Source organism: Pinus tabuliformis, chromosome 3_1 (assembly GCF_031772625.1).
Source record: "Pinus tabuliformis cultivar Carrire ecotype Pingquan chromosome 3_1, CPIR1, whole genome shotgun sequence".
Taxonomy (NCBI): Eukaryota; Viridiplantae; Streptophyta; class Pinopsida; order Pinales; family Pinaceae; genus Pinus; species Pinus tabuliformis.
In genome coordinates, this window is record NC_142301.1 from 264459606 (window position 1) to 264483097 (window position 23492).

General features: G+C 35.5%; 1 protein-coding gene across 1 annotated transcript; it reads left to right on the forward strand.

Moving 5' to 3' along the window:
* The first annotated feature begins 8058 nt into the window (after positions 1 to 8058).
* Positions 8059 to 8517, forward strand: LOC149186811 (uncharacterized). Its single transcript, XM_089409461.1, has one exon. It carries the CDS (start codon positions 8059 to 8061, stop codon positions 8515 to 8517), a length of 459 nt encoding a protein of 152 aa, XP_089265587.1.
* Positions 8518 to 23492: the final 14975 nt, after the last annotated feature.

The following is a 23492-nucleotide window of genomic DNA, read 5'->3' on the forward strand; positions in this document are numbered from 1 at the left end:
CTCCAAGGAGATTCAGCAGAAAAGGCTATGCACCTCGGAATAGTATTATCCTGGTAATGATCATTCAAAATATTGTTTTATTTTCGGCTTCAAAGATTTGACATCTCCATGTCGGTAATAATCACCGGGCCGCGTGTTGCACGAAGCTCTGGTGAAAGGGCAAAAGAATAAGCCCGCTTTTGATGAAGTACATGGCTACGGATTGCTATCACATGGCTTTTTATCTGTAAGAAGTGTTGCAGCTTCTCGTGAGATTGAATTGGACGTTGCAGTCGTCGAGGGTGAGTTGTCTGCCAGATTACGGTCAAAACGATTTGTCTCCATTTCCCATCGCCATCGATGCTAAAATAACATCTTGTTTCACAGTTTCAGGTTTATTCCGGTGTGTGATCACTATTCACAGTTTAAGCTTTATCCGGTGTGATGTAACTAAGACCGTTTTCAATATGTTTGTGTCCCTCGATTATTTTACGAAGTATATATATATGAGATTAATCAACTGTTATTAAAAAATTTACATCTTATTTGAGGTTATTTTTCTCAACGCTTGTGGGTTAGGTCTCTTGTGTTAGGATTTGATTAACGCTTGTGGGTTAGGTTTCTTAGGATTTGATTAACTTCGGGGTTGATTTGCTTAAATTTTCTTACCTCAGATTTTTTTTGAATAATAATTAAAATATTTTGTGTAAATTAATTTTTTTTAATAATAATTAAAATTATTCTAATTAATTAAATAATTAAATTTTTAAACTAGAAATAAATATCTTAACTTAAATAAAAGATATGTGATAATGAGAATAATGTATTTTTCATTTTTGTGAAATGAATGAAGTATTGTCAATTTAGAAAAAATTTTCAAATAATAAATAATAATATTCCACATATTCTAAATGTAGTTTTTATAATTTGTCCCTACTAATTAATTTCTAGAGAGATATATACGTAAATCATAATTTGATTTATTAACCAAAGTCATTATAATACAATAATTAATATATTTTCGAAATCTTTGTAAAATGTATGACCGATTTCCATTGTGACCAATAATGAATATTCAACCATCAAAATGTAAAAATAAAAAATAAAATAATGTCACTATCTTCCATAAAGGAGATGATGATTGGACTCCACATATAAGATGTGAGGTCCACAATTGGAAAAAAAATAAAAGTAAAACAATCCCGGGGCCCTTCCAGAAGTAGATTATGACCGGCCTGCATCTCTAAGAAAGTAAGGATCCACATTTCGAACCTACGGTAGAAAGTTACAACTTGGGTTTTCCAAATGTCGTTGTAAAGTAGCTTTTGGATGACAAATACGTTGGAAGGTTAGGGATGATATTTTTCAATGTTTGATATTTTAATATATATATATATTAAAGATAAGATTAAAGATTTTGTTTAAAATATTTACGTTGTTTTAAAATTATATATATATATTTTTAATTAAGATTTAATATATATGTTTAAAATATTTACGTTGTTTTAAAATTATATATATATATTTTTAATTAAGATTTAATATATATATATATATATTTTTAAATATTATAAAAAAATTAATATATAATAGTGATTAATGTTCACTAAAATTAATATGGTCTATTGGACATTAAGAAAGTAAGAGATTAATTGAGATTTTTAACATTTTATTTCTATGCTAAGAAAGTAAGAGATTAATTGAGATTCTTTAACATTTTATTTCTATGTTGGAACAAACGCAATAGAAGCTAGTTCTTAAATCACCATAGTTATGTTGATTGAGCAAGTCAAGAAGGTCGGTAGTATGACAAATATTTTGAAATTTAGAAAGATGCAAGTAAAAGCTCGACTAAAAGTTGGTTAATCCAATAGAACTTGTTTTTCATCTTCAATCTTCTTAGCATTGTATAAGGGACAAACTCCTTCATCCCATGGAGTTTTGGGAATTGACCAACTCCTAACTTTCACTAGTCAAGACAAATAGACAATTCTACTTTTCAAGATTGGGGTTGATCACCTGCTTATATAGTTCACTAACAATATCATTGAACACAAGTATTATCAGTGTAGATCCATCTTAATCAAGAATCTACATCTTAATCAAGAATCTACTAAGCATCTAGATGGATCAAATCTCTGGATATGAAAACCACTTTTAGAGTATAAATGTGAAAAAATGCTTACATGTCAAGAGATTTAATATATATATCATGCTTATTTTTTCATAGTTTAATTTGTGTTTTTATTGTATAAATGGATAAAATGCTTGGGCACTTGGATTGTGTAGTTTACACAACTTAAATTTACAATTTCAACAAATCAGTTCTAGATTTTAAAATAAAATTGAGTAAAATCTATACCTTGAAAAAGACCTAAGTGTAAAATAGTGAAATTGCTTGAGATGTTTACTATGAACATTAAAATATTTTGTTGAATTTTAAACTTCTGGTTATTTCTTGGACGATTATGACTCGGATTAAGTACTTATTTTCTATCTTGATGATGGATCCCCTTTGGGATTCGAAACGTCGATCTAATGAACAAAGTACTGTGGATAATCCGGGTCATAATCTTCCATTAAAATATTTTATTTATAACTCACATTGATTATTATTTTATTTTATTATTAATAATATTTTTAAATATTATATATCAATTTTATATTAAAAATTAAATGAGTTACACATCTCCCTCTTATTAGGAAGTAATTAGATTATTTTATTTTTAATTAATTCTTCCTTTGGATATTAAAATATTCTATTTGGTCCATATACACATATTTTTTTTTCCAAGGAAAAAATCTTAACTTTCATTATAGCTAGTGACAAATACATATTGCAGATAAATAATGTGCATTCAAAAATAGGTTGTGTTTTCTATAATAACCAGTATGTAAGAAGCAAAAAGTTAAAAAAAATAAAATTGTATGTCTGTATCATCCCATTACATATCATAGTCTATTAGAGAGTTCCAAACCACAAAATGTGATAAGACATTCTAGACCTTTATCGTTCAATAATCCAAAAATTACAACATTTCTAACCGGTCATACAAATTTCACGCTAATTCATCCCTATAGAAAAAATAACAATGAACATGTGTGCATACCAAAAGTTGTTTAAAAATAAATTAAACTAATTAAACTTTGTCCTCTACATGTTCCACCTTTGGCCCTTCTATAAAGGGTCTATGATAGAATTAATAGTCCTCATGTCACAGTTGCTCTGTAATTTTCTATGTGCCTAGGTATTGCTGCGCGTCTGCCTTGTATAATTCATCAACAATGGTATTTCTCTCCATGTAGATATGACAACAAGATATATGATCAAAATTCAATTTTAATAAAAGAAGTTCCTTCACAATGGGACTAAGTGTGTGACACGACACCTAAAGACTTCATTGAACCAATTGATAGCAATTTAGGAGTCACCAAAAATTTATAGTTGCCTGCACTCTTTTTCAAGTGCAAAAAGAAGTCAAAGCTTTAGGCTTATAAGTTTTGCATAATTAATTGTTCCTCTCCCAAAACCACTTTGAGACTAAAATAATGATTTTCATTTAAATAAAGAACGACACCACACATACATTCCCCACACATACATTCCCCACTTGTGATGCATCATCAAAATATGCTCAGGGGTCCCTCGACGAATTGACAATAATAAACTCATAAATAGCCACACTTTGTGCAAACACTTTGAAGATTTATCATTGAAAATGACATTGTTCTTCGCAATCCATATCGCCTAGCTAATAATAGGAGGGAGATTTTTTAGTTGATTTAGATTGGTTGAATGCCACCAGATTTGTCATGTGTCCTTACAAGAGGTTCCATTCCATACTAAGCTCACAGAAAGGAGATTACAAACAGAGTCCCAGATGGCTTTGGAAAAATAGCATTCCAGAAAGATGTGATCGACTGATTCCTCAACCCCTAATATACATAAATTTTTATTTAAATATATAAATTAATATTAATATTCAAAAAGTTTATTTTAGACTTAAATTGAAATTTGTATAAGGAAAATATATATATATATATATATATACTTTTAATTATTTTATTTCTCCAAAGTTATCATAAAAGTAAATTACTTAAAATAGATATCTAAATATTTTATTTATGGTTCCGGAGTGGAAATAAAATATTTTACTACATCTTCTTTATATTGAGTTGTAATATTAACAACTAATCTAGAAAGTATAGTAAGAGTGAGATTATTTACGTTGATTTTTAATTAAAACTAACCAAATATGATATTTATTTTAAAATATATTTTACTTAAAAAACAAGTATCAACTTGAGATTGAACATAAAAAAAATACATATATTTCGTATTAAATTGTAAAATGTGCTCCTCCAACACAAAAATAATTTCCATATTTAAAATTTACAACTCTCTTTTCTTCGATAATAAAATATGCTAAATGTTTTTATTATTATGCAACTCAATCTAAAATTTCTTGAATTTTAATTATCATGTACACCATTTAGTAAGGAATTTGGTACCAAATTTTAGGATTTTGTCCCTTACATAATGAAGCATTTAGGCGAATAATAATAATTTCCATAAACCAATGATGTTAAGGAACTTTCATTGGGGTCAACATAGGAAGACTATAATTTCTTAACTAAGTGTGTAATTCATTTCAGTAGAAACGTACTCCACATTTTGGATATGCAACATTGTAAAAGGTTATATATAGCAAAATAGTAACATTGTAGTGTTATAAATAGATTTAATGCTTACTCCTCACTTAATAAACACTAACATTGTAGTGTTATAGATAGAATTAATGCTTACTCTTCACTTAATAACTTATATTATTTAATAATTTATCCATCTAGATATTAAGGTTAAGTACTCAAGTATATAAGAGTGTGATTTCTTATTCTATATTGATTTTTTTTAAGAAAATAATTTTTTTTTATGACTAACTACTTTTTAATAAAAGATTCAATACTATCATAGTTCTCACATCACATTTTTCTAATTATAATGTAATTTGACAAATTATATTTATAAATATTTTATTTGTATATATATTTCTACAATAATTTAGACCGATGTATACATATTTCTACAACAATTAGACCTATATTTACAATATAAATCCTTATTCTCACCAGATTCATACACAAGAATAAACAACATCTCAACATTCATTACAAAATTGTATTATGTTTGAGATTACTTATTCCGTTCAATCTTCCATATTTCAATAATTTCATTTCATCACCATGGGATATGTGAGTATTGGTCCCTTACTCTTTGAATTCTAATATCCAATTTTAGTTAGTTTAATTATGAACATAATTTTAATTTTAATTTTAAACATTCAATATTTGGTTAGTTTATTTCTAAATATCCAATTTTTAATTAGTTTAACAACTATTGTATACAAATTTGTTTTGAAAATTTAATTCCTCAAAATATTTTTTCTCAAACTTTATAAATGAAAATATATTCATTTATTTCACACAAATATGCATTATAAAAACTAAAGGATTTTATAACTCTTTTTAGGACAACAAAATGACAAGAACCAGGGGATGCATCCCTAGGATGGCTAGAGAAAATCTCCAAAATTTTCAACAAATAACGAGTTGAGGATGGAAACAATATTATATATAATAAAAAATTAGGAAAAACACAATTCATGATAATCATTTGTAGTTTTTTGTAAGCATAAGAGTCTATACTATAGAGTATTATGCATAGCCTTGACACTTACAAGTTCTAAAAATGTTTCAATGATTAAATAAAGGGTCTAGTGGCATTCCAATATTGCCTTGTGGACATGAGTAAAACATAATTTAGATCTAGGAAACTTAAGTGTAACTATTTGTATGTTTTAATTAGATCGATGAAGGGTTTGTGAGACAAATAATTGTCTCTATAATAATTTGTATTCATCGTATTTCATGTGAATTATGATTATGTTTAAATGCATTCCCTTCTTAATAAATTATGTAGATTTTTATAATTGTGTTGAAACCACTATAAAACACTTTGGGATATACATGCACATATTTTGTAAAGACATTAGATTCATATTTCACATGAAAAAGGTGATTAATTTAGAATTTATTCAAACATTTAATACTCAATCCAAATCATTACTATTCGATTGTTTCATAATGCTTGGGGTTGGGATGGTGGAAGAACTAGAATTGAATAATTCCTCAACACCTATGTACAATATCTGAAATCTCATATCATCCAAAAAATCAAAAGATCAAGAGTAATAACCACAAGGATCAATACTTTGAGATATTGTGTTTCTTAATTTTTTTGGCACAGAGGCCTTGCTTGTAATGTTGTTGCTAAAAAGACAATAGTTAAATCACCATAAACCAAAATGCAAACCCATCATACAAAATCCAGGTTTTGAGTTGCAACTTTTATAGATTTAATATAATACAAAAGACGGATGGCAAAAATGTTCATATTGTCTAATTGTCAATGTCCATTGTCAAAATTGAAAATGTTTGACTAGAAATCCCTAAAATATGCCCAGAATGTCTCCAAAATATATCCAAAACATCTGGATCCCCAATTACCTATAATTTAGGGATGTTTCCTAGGGTTCTCTAACTCCCTAAAACACTAGAATGAAAAGTATGTGGTTTCTTTGTGTGGGGTGGGTCATAATGCAACATATATTTTATTCATTTAGTGGACACTCTAATAGTTCTATGATGTCACAATCTCTTTTAGTTATTACCACGTTACAGGACATGGAAAGTCCTTCCTCAACTCAATCACCTTCTTCCTTTCTCTAGTTTGAGAGCTCTCTCCCAATTATTCATGTGTTAGGACATTTATATGTAAATATTTTATAATTTTTGTAACATATTGTTCAAGTTTCTATTCTCTAAAATTATTCCACCACTTTAACTATACATACAGGTTCTTTGGCATTCTTGTGGCTCATCCACATTGGATCATTATATTGTTTGTCATCCATCTCGATGCATTTGGAATGGAAAAATTGGGGGAATCATCTCACGGGACCGTTTTTACGGCGGGACCTAGTTTGGCAAAATGGGGTTTGAAACCTTTCGGGAGAGTTTTGACGCATCAAATGATGTTTTTTGGGCGTAAAAATTTTCTGCTATGGTGTAGCAACTTTTTATGTTATTCTACACGCAGATATCTTCCCAACAGTGCAAGAAGCGCATTAATCAGAGTCTGTATGCAAAAGTTATGCCACTCAGAAGTTGACCTTCCTGTTTTCACACCTATAGTTCGGGAGGATGTCACGTCAGCCCCCATTATTCATGGAAAAGGGGCTAGCCACGTGATTATGATGTATAAGACTCTAGAAGAGTCTATTTTGTAACTCTAGTTAAGAGTTGATGTAGTCAAACTTAACCACTAGTAGGCTATAGGGTTATGTTATGACCAGGTCACTAGGAGGAAGAGGCATTCATTCTTTCGAGAGAATTTTGTTCCATAGATGAGAAAAGATAGCCAAGAGAGATAGGAGGTAGAGAAAAAAGAGGGGATTTGTGCATTGTAGCAGCCCACGGGTTACATGAATTACTTCTTTATACCTGCATCCATATTTCTAGACAAAGAAAGAGAGCGAAGCAACCTCACCTTCCAACTGGGTTTTCTCCCAAAAGGTTTTCCCAGAGAGCATATCTTGTGTCTTATGTGTGTGTGAGATTATTTTGCCATTCTCTACTTATCTGCTTAATTTCCTTTTACATGCATTCACTAATTACAATAAAATCTATAGATCTAGAAATTAAATAAAGTTGTGATAGTGCAGAATCTCAAAATTTTAATATAATATTATCAGATCTGTTGTGACGAACTGTCCAATGGAATATCCATAGAAGTTTACAGATCAGTGGCCCTTAAATCTATATCTATAATTATTTTGATTAGTTATATTGGCCATCCACTTCTTCTTACAATTTCAAGGGTGAGCTAAGATGTGGAAGAATCCAATGTTTATGGGAATCTATTTTTCTCCCCAAGGCAAAGCTCTAGCTTGATTTAATAATTTTTTTAAATTCCTACCATATGAGTCTTCTTAGGATGGGTTAAAACCCTTGAGTACAATGTTCTATTTTGACGGGGCATCTCAGAATAACAAGGCTGAAGCAGGCCTGTGCATTCACTTAAATCCTGATCACTCTTTAAAAGCATCTGTAGGGCTAGGACCTGGTACAAACAATTATGCTGAACTGTCTGCCTTGCGCCTTCTCCTATGTTGGTTACTTCAAAGAAATATCTTCACAATTCAAATCTTCGGAGACTCTCTGAATGTCATAAAATGGGTTAATGGGAATGCATCATGTCAAAACCAGATTCTGAAGACTCTTGTAGAAGAAATTATGTTTTTAAAGTCATCTTTTAACAGTTTTACCATTTGCCACATCTACAGGGACAAAAACGAGGAAGCAGACCAGCTTTCTAAGGCTGGTTTACAACAAGATATGGGCAGCTGGTCAATAGTGGAAATCAGTCAGGGGCAGACATCCACTTCCCAACAGCCCCCTTTTGCTCCTCCACAATGAACGAGGCTCGTCTTTTCTTTTTGTCAGCAGTTCCATGGGCACAATTTTTTTTTTTTCAGTTTACAGTTTTTCTCTATCTTTTCTGTTATATTTATCATGAGCACCACAAACAGAAAAACAAAAATCTTCTTGTACAGTCTTGCGTCTTGTCTCACAGTCTTATATACAATCTTGTAAGGGGTTGTTTTCTTTCTCTGAAGGAGACCCCGGAGTATGCATAGTATATCTTGTACTTAAGCCTCCTGAAGGGAGGTAGTCTAGACAGTTTTATTTTCAGCAGTATCAGGACATATCATAACATCCACAATCAGTCAAAAAAGGACTGAGATTTTTGCTTATCTTTCTTTTAAGAAGAACAAAACAACATCCATGTGAGCCATCATGTATGCTCAAAGTCTCAAACAGAATGTAAACTTTTTATATGCTTGGAATTTCTAAAAAGATCCAACAATATATGTAGCATTTCCATGTGGTTTGATCACAAGACAAACATTTTCAATTTTGTAAAGATAGGTTTTGTAATTTATCAGTGGTAGATTTTGTAAAAAAATGCACACTTCAACTACGAAATGAGATTCAAAGCCAATATTATCATTTAAAGCACGTCATCGTAATGGTCCATATTACATATAGGCATGGTCCATATAGTATAGAAGCCAATATGATTATATTGAAGGAGTATCACTTCCAAATAAGTCACAATAGGTATCATTACCTAGCTTATGTACACCACTAATTTCAGTTCTTTTATTACTTGAAGGAGAATAATATAGAGATGAATCAAAATTTTATTTGGTCGGATGATTGCACTGGTCAGTTGAAAAATGAAAGTGTATTTCAATGGTTGTGTATGTGGCACAAAAAAATAAGGTACCACATATTTGGAACTATTGTGAGATTGGGTGCAAAAAAGGGGAAACATGATGGAGCAGGCACATGCATCAAAATATCATTATGTAGGAAAGAAATGAAGCTCACTCCTACTTCCTTCATTCAAGATGCAAAATCCATTGTTGAATGGTGTTCTTAAGTTATGCGTGAGGGATAAAGAATGAAAGAATACCAATCGACCAAGAAATCATGTGTACATATATTCTTTTGGGAGGTGGTTAATGAAATTTGATCACATCTATATTGATTTAGGTGGATATTGGTGTCCACCCATCTCTTCCATTGACTCAATGGTTCTCTATATTTTTTGTCATTTTTCTATGGTTTTCAAGTCCCAAACTTCTGGGAACATTTTGAGGCCAAAAATGATTTCTTTTGCCCATTCGGGGGACCATGGGTTTTCATGGAATGCCCTGGCCCTAAAAAAAAGTTATAATCCTCAAATATTTATTTTAAATAAGCTATTGTGATCGTATGCAAAAGTTGTACCCCTAGGAAGTTGATGTACCAACTAACCACCTTGAGGTCCTTAAAACTTTTTGTGCTTAATCTTCTAGGGTTAGTGTTTTAGATCTACAGGGTTATTTATTTATGTTAAAATTACATTCTTTCAACCTCTTTTAATGGCCTTTTGTGAATGTGTGTAGTGGCCTTATCTCTCCCTTCGAAGATAACTACCACCATTCTAGAAATTTTGTGTTCTATATATATATATATATTTATTTATCAATAGAAGTTGGGTTTTCACTATATTATTATGATATATGCTATATTTCTCTACGTGTGTTCCATTTTCTTTCATGCCTTTCATTTTGTTCCTTGTACAACCAAGATCAGTGGTGTCAGAGAAAACTACTCCTTGTTGTTTTTGCGAGCATGTCCCCGACAAGGTCATGGTATAAAGAATTGGGTCTCAAGCTAGTTTCACTTGGGTACAATTTCTTTCACCAAACCAAGTAGCCTCTTTTTGAATGTGTAGAAAATCTTGTAGATTCACAAGCTCATGCAATTTACTAAAGCACAGGACAAGAATCTACTTATAATTTCAACCAATGGAAGCCAATAGATTGATGAAAATAATATGAACAAGAAGAAGATAAATCAATGGCACATAACACAAGATGTATCTGGGGAAATCCACTGCTCATAACCCCGCTATCTATTGCACATATCAAAAATATGAGTGAAGATACAAATCTTGTTCTCACTAGAACAATTCCACACAAGTATGCTCAACTCTCTTAGCTCACAAGCTAGCTCTTGGCCAACACTCAGCCAATTCTGCATCTCTCCAAGCCCCTAATATCTTGTGTAATTCCTAGGATGAATAACTCATATTTAAAGGGAACTAATTCTTCCAAAATTGCGCAATCCAAACATTGGATCAATCTCTTATGCATGCATGATATTTACACACCAATAAATAATACCATTGATAATACATTGTCCCTGCACTCTAGTCTCAACTGGGTCGTTCTCAGAATCGACGTGCATGAGTTTTTGATGAGGGAATCTTCATTTAACTGGAGTAGCACTTGTGGATGCACTAATGCACAAACTGACTTTTAGTCCTCTATAAGTTCCACAAACAATTTGGAACTAATTTAACTGAACTTAACTCAGTAAATAGAGTGATCTAATTTCCAACTCAATTTAAACTCATACTGGACCCCTAAAACTTAGGGAGGACATATACATGACTACAGAAAGACTTCTAACTCGAAATTCCTAAGCTAATTAAGTTAATTAAACTTAATTAACTATTTACAAACTGATATGAGAATAGAATTCGATTTTAATTCTCAGTTTAATTCAAGGACAAATTAAACTAGAATTTCTTGTTGCCATTTCTCAACACTCCCTCTCAACAAGAAAGGGATTATCAACTACCCTGATTCTGTCTCTGTGAAACTCGAATTTACATCTTGATAATGCTTTTTTCAAGATTTCAACATCTTTCTCCTTTGTGGGAATGTACTCTAATAACATGCATGCCTCAATACACAATCTCTGAGATGACGATATCGGATATCAATATGCTTGGACCTATCATGAAAAACTGAATTTTCAAAGAGTTTGATACAATTCTGATTATCACAGTAAATAATAGTTATATCCATCTGTTGACCAAACAAACCAACCAAGATCTTCCCCATCCAGATGGCCTCACATGCTTCCTGACTCACAGCCATGTACTCTGCCTATGTCTAACTGAGTGCAACAGATCTCTGTTTCCTGTTGTACCAAGACACTGCTGCTGCCCTAATACTGATCCCTCCTGATGTGCTCTTCCTGTCGAATGGACTCACTGCCCAATCTACATCGGTGAAGCCTTGAAGCTTCACTCCCTCTGTCATTTTGTACCATAATCCATACTGAGAATTGCCCCTGAGGTATCTCAACACATGCTTTGCTGCCTTCCAATACAACTTGGTAGGCCTAACCATCGTTTGACTAAGCTGGTTAACTGCATAACACATATTCGGTCATGTGTTCACCAAGTACATGAGTGAACCCACAAGCTACCTGTAAATAGTAGCTTCCACTACTTCCCCTGAAGTAGCATCCTCCTTCCTCTAGTTACCTGCTAGAGGAGTCTCCATGGGTTTGCTGCTCTCCATTCAGAATCTCCTGAGTATTTCGTTGGCATACTTTCCCCGAGACACAAAAAACTCACCATCTCCATACCATACCTCCATGCTAAGAAAGTAATGCATGAGCCGCATGTCCTTCATCTCAAACTCTCTTGCAATGTCCTCCTTGCAAGACTTGATCAGTTCATCATCACCTATCAGTGTGAGATCATCAACATAAAGTACAATGATCAACCTTCCACCACTATGTGGTATAGGTTCGCATCCGCTTCACTCTTTGTGAAGCCCAACCCGGTGAAGTAACTATCTATCCGGGTGTACCAAGCACGGGGTGCTTGCTTCTTCCCATACAATGCTCTCTTGAGCCATCACACATGCGAATCACGGTCAAAGGTCTCAAAACCTTCAGGCTACTCTATGTACACCTATTCCTCAATCATGCCATTAAGAAATGTTGTGTTCACATCCATATAATGTATCTTCCAACCCATCTATGATGATAGTGCCAATTTAGATCTGATTGACGAGTACCTTGCAACAACAACAAAGGTCTCATCATAGTCAATCCCCTCTACCTATGAAAATCCACGGGCCAAAAATATAGCCTTATGCTTCTCCACACTACCATATGTAGCTTGCTTTACCTTGTAAATCCAACGGGAGCTCACCATTGACTTGTGCTCCGGTCTCGGGACCACATCCCAAACATCGTTACGAACTATGGAGTCATACTCCTCCACCATGGCATCAACCCAAACTGGCTACTGCACTGCTTCCTTAAAGGATGATGGCTCTGTGACAACACATTCTCCCATAAGAGCCATGTATCCTGTACCTCTCAGGTGACCTCCTTTACCTGCGCTGAGAAGTGGGTGCTCCCACATTCTCCCGTGCATCATCCAACAATCTGTCAGCCTTTTTGGTGCACTTTCTTCCCTCTCTGGAAGACTCTACTTGAGATGATGTCTCCACTCCTGGATCCTCTGCATGTCACTGCTCCACATCAATTTAAGGTTCCTCAATCTTAGGAGCTAAAGGCTCCTCATCTGCATGTAGCTCAAGCTCCCTCTCAAGGGAAACTTGCATAGACTTCTCCTCATCGAATCTGACATCCCTGCAAACCACTGCCATCTTATTGGTCGACAAGTACACCCGATAGTTGTGAGGTGTATCAGTGTACCCCTTAAATATCCCCAACTTTGTTGTAGGATCAAGCTTCTTTCGTGCATCTTTGGTCAAATGGAAATATACCGATGACCCAAAAATCTTGAAGTGACCAACATGTGGCCTCTTACCAGAATAAGCCTCTTATGGTGTCTTCATATCAAGTATCTGATGTGGGCTACAGTTCTAAACATAAACCATTGTGTTGCATGCTTCATCCCACAAGTGTAGTGGTAGGCCCTGATCATGCAACATTTCCCTCGTTGTCCCTACTATGCTATAGTTCTTCCTCTCAACCACCCCATTCTGTTGAGGGTTATGGGGTGTCGTCAACTCCCGTTTAATCCCTTCTGGTGTAAAGAAGTTCTTAAACTCGTTTAAGACATAATCACCACCATTATCACTCCATAGAGATTTAACCTTCTTTCCCGACTCTTTCTCCACCAATGCTTTAAACTCACAAAACTTTGTGAAAGTTTGATCCTTTTTCTGCATGAAAAATATCCAACATTTACGAGAATAGTCATCAACAAACATAACATAATACCCGTGTTTGGTCGTGGATGCTTTCGAGAATGATCCATACATATCTGAATGGAATCGCTCTAGAATAACCTCTGCTCGACTGTCTCTGTCATGAAAGTAAGACTTGGTGTATTTTCCTAAAGTACACCCCTTTCATGTATCAACTTGCTCAAGCTTACCTTTGGGAAGACCAGTAGAGATCTGTTGCAATATATTGAAAGTCCCATGATGCAAGTGGCCCAATCGCTTGTGCCAAAACTTTCCAATGTCTTGGCTATGCACCCTTTCTGCTTTTGTGCTTAAATAAACACACTCCTCTACCTCCAACTTATAGAGATTCTTCACCTGAATCACTATCTTCTTTACTTGACCCATGGCTATGTGTCAAAGGAACGCCTTTCCTTTCGAGAAGATCACATCATAGTCTCTATCCTCAAACATGGCAATGGATACCAAGTTCTTCTTCAGCCCAATCACATACATAACATTCTTTAAGGTGAGTGGAGCCCCATATTCCCTCTGAAAAGTAATCGTGTCCAATCCAGTAACACTATACTTCCCTTCGTCACCCATCTCGATATGCATCTGGAGATCTTTCTCCTCCATGTCACTGAATAACTCTTTGTTGTGATTCATGTGGAATGAAGCTCCATTATCTAAGTACCATACACTTCCCACCATTGATGACACCATGCATGCAATAAGGGAAAATTCCAATTCGAATTGAGAGACCAAAGATTCACCTACCGCTCCTCCTGAGGACTTATTCTTGGACTTCTTGAGTGGACAATTTGTAGGAATATGGCCCAACACATGACAATGAAAGCACTTAACTTTCATCATGCCTTTATTCTTACCTCCAATATAAGAATTTGATTTGGAATGGGAATATTTCCCTTTCCCATTCTTCACCTTAATCACTAAGGCACAGTTCCCTTCATCATCAGTCTTTAATGAAGAGCCATCCCTGGTGTTCCTCCTGATCTCCTCCTGCATCAAATTTGACCACAGTCGTTCCCAATCCAACAACTTCTCCCAACCATTGACAGAGTCCTGATAACTATGCCAACTCTTTGGGAGTCCGAGAAGAGTAAGACTCACCATATCATCCTCGGAAACCATGATTCTGACACTTCCAAGTTCATCATGAAATTGAGTGAACTTGGTTAAGTATTTTGGAATCATCTCGCCTTTCTCCATTTTGATTTTTCGAAGTTTGTCCTTTAGTGCCAATTTCCTTTGGTCATTGTTGTTTTGATACAAGTTCGTCAATTATTTCCACATAGCATACAGAGTTTTCTTTCCATGGAGACTCGAGACAATGTGGTCTGGAACTCCCTCAAGGATTATCCGCCTCACCTTCGCCACACACTTCTTCCATTCGGCCAAATTCTGTGCATTCGATGCTGTTGGATTAGGAATTTCTTTATCAATGAATTCCTTCAAGCCATTATCCTCTAGCACAACCTCAATTTTGTCTCTCCAGGCTATAAAATTCAAGTTTCCTTCCAAGGCATACTTAAGCCGCAAACCGTAGAATGTCATCTGCTGATCCTGAAGTATGTATTGCAAATTCGAATTTCACGTGTAACCCAAAACTCAAAACTTCAAAATATCTTATAGTATATTATCTTTAGCTCTAATACAATGTAGAAAATCCTGTAGATTCATAGGATCATGCAATTTACTAAAGCACAAGACAAGAATCTACTTCTAATTTCAACCAACGAAAGCTAATAGATTGATGAAAACAATATGAACAAGAAGAAGATAAATCAATGTCACATAACACAAGATGTATCTGGGGAAAGCCACTACTCAAAACCCTGCTATCTGTATTGCATATATCAGAAATATGAGTGAAGATACAAATATTGTTCTCACTAGAACAATTCTGTACAAGTATGCTCAACTCTCACAGCTCACAAGCTAGCTCTTGGCCAACACTTAGCCAGTTCTGTAGCTCTCCAGGCCCCTAGTCTCTTGTGTAATTACTAGTATGAATAGCCCGTATTTAAAGGGAATTCATGCTTCCAAAACTATGCAATCCAAACATGGGATCAATCTTTGATGCATGCATGATATTCATACTCCAGTAAATAATACCACTGATAGTACACTGTCCCTGCACTCTAGTATCAACTGGGTCTTTCTCATAATCAACATGCATGAGTTTCTAATGAGGGAATCTTTAGTTAACTGGAGTAGCACTTATGGATGCACTAGTGCACCAACTGAATGTTTGTCCTCTATTAGTTCGAAAAATAGTTTGGAACTAATTTAACTGAACTTAACTTAGTAAACCGAGTGATCTAATTTCCAATTCAATTTAAACTCATACTAGACCCCTAAAACTTAGGGAGAACATATACATGACTACAAAAAGGTTTCCAACTTGAAATTCCTCAACTAATTAAGTTAATTAAACTTAATTAACTATTTACGAGTTTCTATGAGAATAGAATTCGATTTTAATTCTCAGTTTAATTCAAGGACAAAATAATCTGGAATTTCTTGTTCCCATTTCTCAACACTCCCTCTCAACAAGAAAGGGATTATCAGCTACCCTGATCCTGTCTATGTGAAACTTGAATTTACATCTTAACAATGCCTTTGTCAAAATGTCAGCATCTTGCTCCTCTATGGGAATGTACTCTAACAAGATAATCTGCCTCAATACACAATCTTTGAGATGATGATATCGGATATCAATATGCTTGGACTGATAATGAAAAACTGGATTTTCAGAGAGTTTGATACAACTTTGATTATCGTAGTAAATCACAGTTGGATCCATCTACCGACCAAACAAACCAACCAAGATCTTCCTCATCCATATGGCCTCGAATGTTGCCTGACTCACATCGATGTACTATGCCTCTACCAAACTGAGTGCAACCGATATCTATTTCCTGTTGTACCAAGAAATTGTCGCTGACCCAATACTGAAGATCCCTCTTGATGTGCTCTTCCTGTCAGACAGAGTCCCTACCCAATCAATGAAGCCTTGAAGCTTCACTTCCTCTTTCCGTTTGTACCATAATCCATACTGAGAAGTGCCCCTGAGATATCTCAACACATGATTTTCCGCCTTCTAATACAGCTTAGTAGGCCTAACCATCACTTGACTAAGTTGGTTAACTGCATAACACATATTCAGTCATGTGTTCACCAAGTACGTGAGTGAACCCGCAACTGTAAATAGTAGCTTCCACTACTTCCCTCGAAGTAGCATCCTCCTTCCTCTAGTTACCTGCTAGAGGAGTATCCATGGGTTTGCTACTCTCCATGCACAATCTCCTAAGTATCTCCTTGGCATACTTTCCCTAAGACACAAACAACTCCCCATCTCCCTGCCATACCTCTATGCTAAGAAAGTAATGCATGAGCCCCATGTTCTTCATCTCAAACTCTCTTGCAATGTCCTCCTTGCAAGAATTGATCAGCTGATCATCACACGCAAGTATGAGATCATCAACATAAAGTAAAATGATCAACAATTTAGCCTCCACCACTATGTGGTATAGGTTCGCATCCGCTTCACTCTTCGTGAAGCCCAACCCGGTGAACTAGCTATCTATCCTGGTGTGCCAAGCACGGGGTGCTTGCTTCAACCCATACAACGCTCTCTTAAGCTAGCACACATGTGAATCATGGTCAAAAGTCTCAAAACCTTTAGGTTGCTCTATGTACACCTCTTCCTCAATCATTCATGCCATTAAGGAAGGTTGTCTTCACATCCATCTGATGTGTCTTCCAACCAACAGTGACAGTTAATATTATGATCAAATGGATTGTTTGTGGCAAGATATTCTTGGTTAGAGATAACCATGATAGATTAGTTTGAACATCTTTACAAATGCCTTGAATATATGAATCATATTCCTCACATGATAAATGTACCAAACAATTTCCTTGTGACAATTCGCATGTTGTACTGACATGGTAATCATTGAAAGAAGTGAAAAGGAATGTCAATACAACAAACACATGAGACAATTCAAGATACAGTGAATGAAGAAGATCTTTATTCGCACAATAAATCATGCATTCATTAGCACTCAGGAGGATTTTGTTGGAAATAATACTGAGAGGGGGGGTAGATCAATAATTTAATTTTCAAAACTGATTTGTATATGCTACTTCACATTAGTGAACTAGAGTGTATACGCAACTGTACTTAATGCAACCAGCGTATATGCAGAGATCTTTTGATTTACTCGAATTATCATGCATTGAACTTTAACTAGTATATCAGGAATTCATTAGACAGTGTAGTAAAAAAAGAATAAAGCATCACACATAAGTAACACACATGAACACCGAGATATAAGGTGGAAACCCAATGAGGGTGAAAACCACCTGCTGCAATCGTCTCTCTCTTCTTTTAATAATAAGGGAATTCTATTTGCAGTTTTTGTACTGTTGTAGTCTTATACCAGTACGCAGGCTTCTACCTGCAGAAGGCTACAACCTTCTCTTGTTCTCTAGCTTCTACTGGAAGGGAGCTACAACCCCCTAGCTCTTGTACTAGCTGATATGTTTATTAGTACGTAGGTTCCGGCCTATAGAAGGCTACAACCTTCTCTTTTCTTGTAGGGACCACGATTCATGAATTTTCAGACTGGATCCATCAACATCATTCAATCATCAAATATATCTGCATCAACCAATCTCCTTTTAAACCAACCACAACTGAATCGATCAATCACTTTGACAACCCATCAATCTGATCATTCAGAATGCTGTCACTAGAATACAGTAGCCAGAACCAAAGCGAGAACCTAGAACATTGCAACAGCAAACAGAAGCAACTAAAACATATTTTATAAGGTATACGCTACTTCCATATGTCGAACCTGCGTGCATACGCTTTCCTCAAGGCGAACCAACATACAGATCTACAAATCAAATTTATGATGTATACGCTACTTTGATATGCAGAACCAACGTGTATATGGTCCTTTTCTAAATTGAACCTGCGTACAAATCTGTAAATGATGATTTAAACATTACAACTATTCTAGACTTCTGTCATACCCAGATCATCATATTTACAAACTACAACATGCGCCAGTTATTCAGATACATGATCAAACCACATAAAGATAATTCACTTCAAGCCTTGAGATAATGATACATCATTAGACCTTATCCTTCATCAAACACTAAGGTTCATCCTTGGTTCAGATCAAGCATAACACCATAAGCCAATAACTTGCATATTAGATCTCACACTTCATCACATATTCGATACTTGCACACCTTGACCTAATGATATTCTCCTCCTTTTATAGTTTTAGGCCTTTCTCAATGCCATGAACCAAAACCATTTAGGACCAATACCTTGGACCAAATACCTAGGGTCAATACCTCAGACCAGATACCTTGGACCAATACCATGGATCAAAATACCATGGACCAAATATTTCGGACCAAAAATTTAGTTTTCCAAGGTATACGCGCTTTTCTTTCTGTGAAAGTGCGTGTGTACGCTATACTCTCCTTTTGTTCTATTACCCTACATGTATATGTAGCTTGGTCAAGGTGAACCTGCATATACCTCTCTTTCTTCATTCTTTGTAGTCTGAGCTATTATTCCTTGCTGTTGTTATTCTGTACTGTGATCTTTTATCTGAGTGAGTTGCCTTCTGAACTGATTCCTTGAAAATATCCTGCATTTCATCACATCTATAAATATTACTGCCATGCATTCTGTCTCATCTGATATCTTTTTTTTTAGATTCATCTAGTTACGATATACAAGTGAGTTGTTCTACTACAAGTGGGTTGCCATCAAGTACAACATATATATCATAATGCCAACAATCTCCCCCTTTGGACTTGATGGCAACAACCACACCAAGTCACTCTCCCCCTTTGACATCAAGGGCAAAGCGTCATGCTCCCCCTAAGTGCATGTTGAATTCTCTAATATGCTGAAGTGTGCTGATTGAGCTCCCATGATCGAGTCCATACTCCCCCTGAGCATAAGAAAAGTCAACAAAGATGTTCTAAAAGAAGAACATGACTCTATACATACATCACAAATGACCTTCCTATCACCGATGACTCATACGCACATCCATCTCCCAACTATGTGGGGATATACCAAATTTGACTCATCCACCCAACCAAGTGGGGATATATCAATTGTTTATACATGTCAAAAACAAGAAACATTACATCATCCATCCCATGCATAGTGGGGTTACAAATTACATCATATGACTCATGGGTCTTTAACAGATATACATGACATTTTAACAAAGACCAAAGACCTAAACAAGACCATGATAGTCATCTACAACTATCATACACCATATATGATCAACACCATAAGAATATATCAGCAACATCAGCAACCTGTATATTTTCATCATTAATTCCCAAAATATCATCAACCATGTTCTCTCCCTGAACCTGTTCCACCTATTCATTGTCAGATCTGATCATTGCATATGTCAGTAAGAGATATCAAAGCATCATCATCATCATATACATCAAGTGATCAACAACACTATGAGGACCAATATATCAGCAGATTGAAACCATCATCAAATAGAGCAAATAATTGACATAATCATAGCAGAACCCTTTTTTCCTTGAGTTTGGCCCACTGCTTTTCTTCAAACCAATATATACGCGACTGTGCCCACAGAAACTAGTGTATGTATGCGACTATGTTTCATGAAACTTGTGTATAACCACCTTTCTCTGAAAAATAGGATTTAGAAACAGGATGATGCAGAAACTACTCCCAACTTTTGTCTGAGATATTCAAATTTCTCTTTGGGAAGTGGTTTAGTGAATATATCAGCAACTTTTTTCTTTGGAGGGAACATACTCCAATTTTACCTTTTGGTCAAGCACTTGTTCACATAGGAAATGACATTTGATGGGTATGTGCTTGGTCTTAGAGTGCATGACTGGATTCTTTGAAATACTGATGGCACTTGTATTATCACATAGAATGGAGATGGGTGGAGTACATGTGATCTGAATTTCTTGCAAAGTTTGCATCATCCAAAGTAGTTGTGTGCAGCAAGAAGCAACAACCACGTATTCTGCTTCAGCCGTAGATAATGCAATTGAACTTTGTTTCTTGTTGAAACAAGACACCAACCTAGAACCCATATAGAATGCACCACCACTAGTGCTTTTTCTGTCATCAACACTTCCTGCCCAATTTGCATCTATATATGCATGAAGTGTAAGATCTATATCTCTAGGATACTATAAACCAATTTTTTGTGTTCCTTGAAGATATTTGAAGATCCTTTTGACTGCTTGAAGGTGTTATTCCTTTGCATTTTCTTGGAATCTTCCAACTATTCCCACTGCATGCATGATTTCCAGTTGGTGTTTCAGGGAAAACTAGTGTCGATTCGAACTGCTAGTCCCACTAAGACGGGTAGCTATCTTAGAAACAAACAATGAAAGCTTTTCAAGAGTTCATTTAGGTGTGATAGATGGAAGAGAAGAAAAGAGGACCAACCTGGATCTTCTGCTTTGATCGTAGCTTGATTTCTCCTTTGCTTGATAGGATTTGCCACTCCTCTCCTACTTGTCCTGCTTCAAAGAGTAACTGTAGAGTCAAAGTAACAACAAAATATCAAAGCATCTCTATCTATAACATCATAAACAATGCAGAATGAGAAACACATTGACCATACAATTGTATTCATAAACAATAAGATTCACAAATACAAGATTATATGGAGGAAAACTCAAAGAACTTTATTAATAGTAATTAAGAGAGGATTACAACCCAGCTGTATGATCCAAAATCATCCTCCCACTTGTAGAAGCCCTCTTCACCTCATGAACAAGCAAATCACCCAACAATGCAATGTATCTTCTCAACAAACCAACAACACTTACAAAATACAAAATTCCAGCCTCTAGATCTCTCAGATGAGTGATCCATTTATAGATGTCTTGCAAGGGTGTGAGTTAGCTCTAGGTTTTTGATTAGTGTCATTCGACTGATAGTTCTTGATTCCACTTGGAGATTTCATGATCTCTTACTCATCCCTGGGTGAATTTAGAGAGGCAAGTGTCACAGGAGAAGTTTCTGGAAGATTCCATGATCATCCACCTTGAAAACTGTCTTTGCCATTTGTCTATTCTCGCTCATCGCACCCCATAGAAGGCCATTTCAGTATGCATCACACCTGGCCAGTTAGGCAGTTAGTATGCATCGCACCTTGTCCATGGAGCAGCCTGTATGGTCTAGTTTTGGCCAATTCTGAGTAGTTTTTCAGGGGGAACTTCTGGGAAATGATGTAATCAACTGACCATGATCCTTTAGGGTATGGAGCAAAACTTTTAGGGACTTGAGGAGTCCTTAGTTTATGGAAATATGAGTTTGGGGTTGCAGTGCCCAAATATGTCTATAACAGATGCCCACTAAAGCATGAGGTCGTAAATCTTCTGATGTCAGGTGAAATGCTTTATTCATGAGGAACTGAGGTATTCGAATTGGAAGGTGACCTGTATAAAATACAATACAATACATCATCATCATATTATTTTCATGATCTAGCTGAGGCGGGAATTCCCATGCTCAACTTTATAAATTCGTTTTCATGTACATAGGACAGACAATCGTCTGCTGTTGCAGACTTGTGATTCTTCGCATGAAGAGTCATCTTCCCTGGCTAGATGAATATCTGTGCAGCTTCTGTGTACAATTGGTGTCTTTATTTTCCTGAATATATCACAGCCCGGATGGATGAAACTAGATCCAGGGTCTTCAAAACTCATCCAATCTTCGCTCGATGTACAAGTCGATCCATGTGAAAGGATGTTCTAAAGTCGAACATGAAAAAGACATCGCCTGATTACCAGCCAATGATGTAAGCTGTTAACAGACGCAAGAGGAATCACTGATAATGATAATTAACCTCAAGGGACTACAGTACAATTCACATGGTGTGAATATATGAGCTGATGTCGAACACTATGCAAAGTCTTTCGGTCGAAGGTCATTGACGTAAACCTGTCACCGGAAGTGAGAAACTTGCCATTGAGGCATGTAAGCTTCAAAGTAATGAAAGGGTTGTTTCTAAGTCAACTTCTTGGATAATGAGTTGATGTCGACAAGAAGTGACCTGTTGTAGGAGGGCCTTGATGTATCCCACATCTACAACGTGAAATGGAGCAAATGATTTTTGTGGAGGTGAAAACGATCTGATGATATGAGGTTCAGGAATGGCGGTCATGAAAAATGAAGCGTGGATGTAATGCAATGGATGAGGCGTTTGCTGGATGGTGAATTCTCTGAATGACTTCTCTTGAATATATTGGCAACATTGATATGGACTGGTAGGGTTAACCCCATGGATGGCACGATGGACCAATGGTGACGGTGAACAGAACCCAACCCAACTCAATCACGGTGATGGAGTGAAAGTGTCATGTTCAAGAGCGACTTGCTACCAATAGAGTTCTTCAAATTTTCTTCCCATTTTTCCCCAACCATTGCTAACCAGTACCTCTTTATTTTTGACAAGCTTGAGGAGGATAACATATGCTTGGTCTATAATTTTCCCTTCGGCCAAACCTGTCGCTTTGTGTTTAGCGAGCCTAGCGTCAGTGAGACTCATTCTTGTCTGGGTGGACAAGTTTTTAGCTATTGTTTTAACGAGTTTAACGACAAAGATAACTCGGTCCTTTTCTTGTTTAGAGAGTCTCAAAACGAACGAAAAGGAGACTCCAATAGTCCTTTTTCGTGGCATAATTCCTTAAGTTCGAAAAAGTGTAAAATAATATGAAAGGGATAACTTTTTGATAGTT

Excerpts from the sequence above, each read along its gene's own strand:
- LOC149186811 (XM_089409461.1), top strand. The coding sequence starts at position 8,059 with ATGTTCTATTTTGACGGGGCATCTCAGAATAACAAGGCTGAAGCAGGC.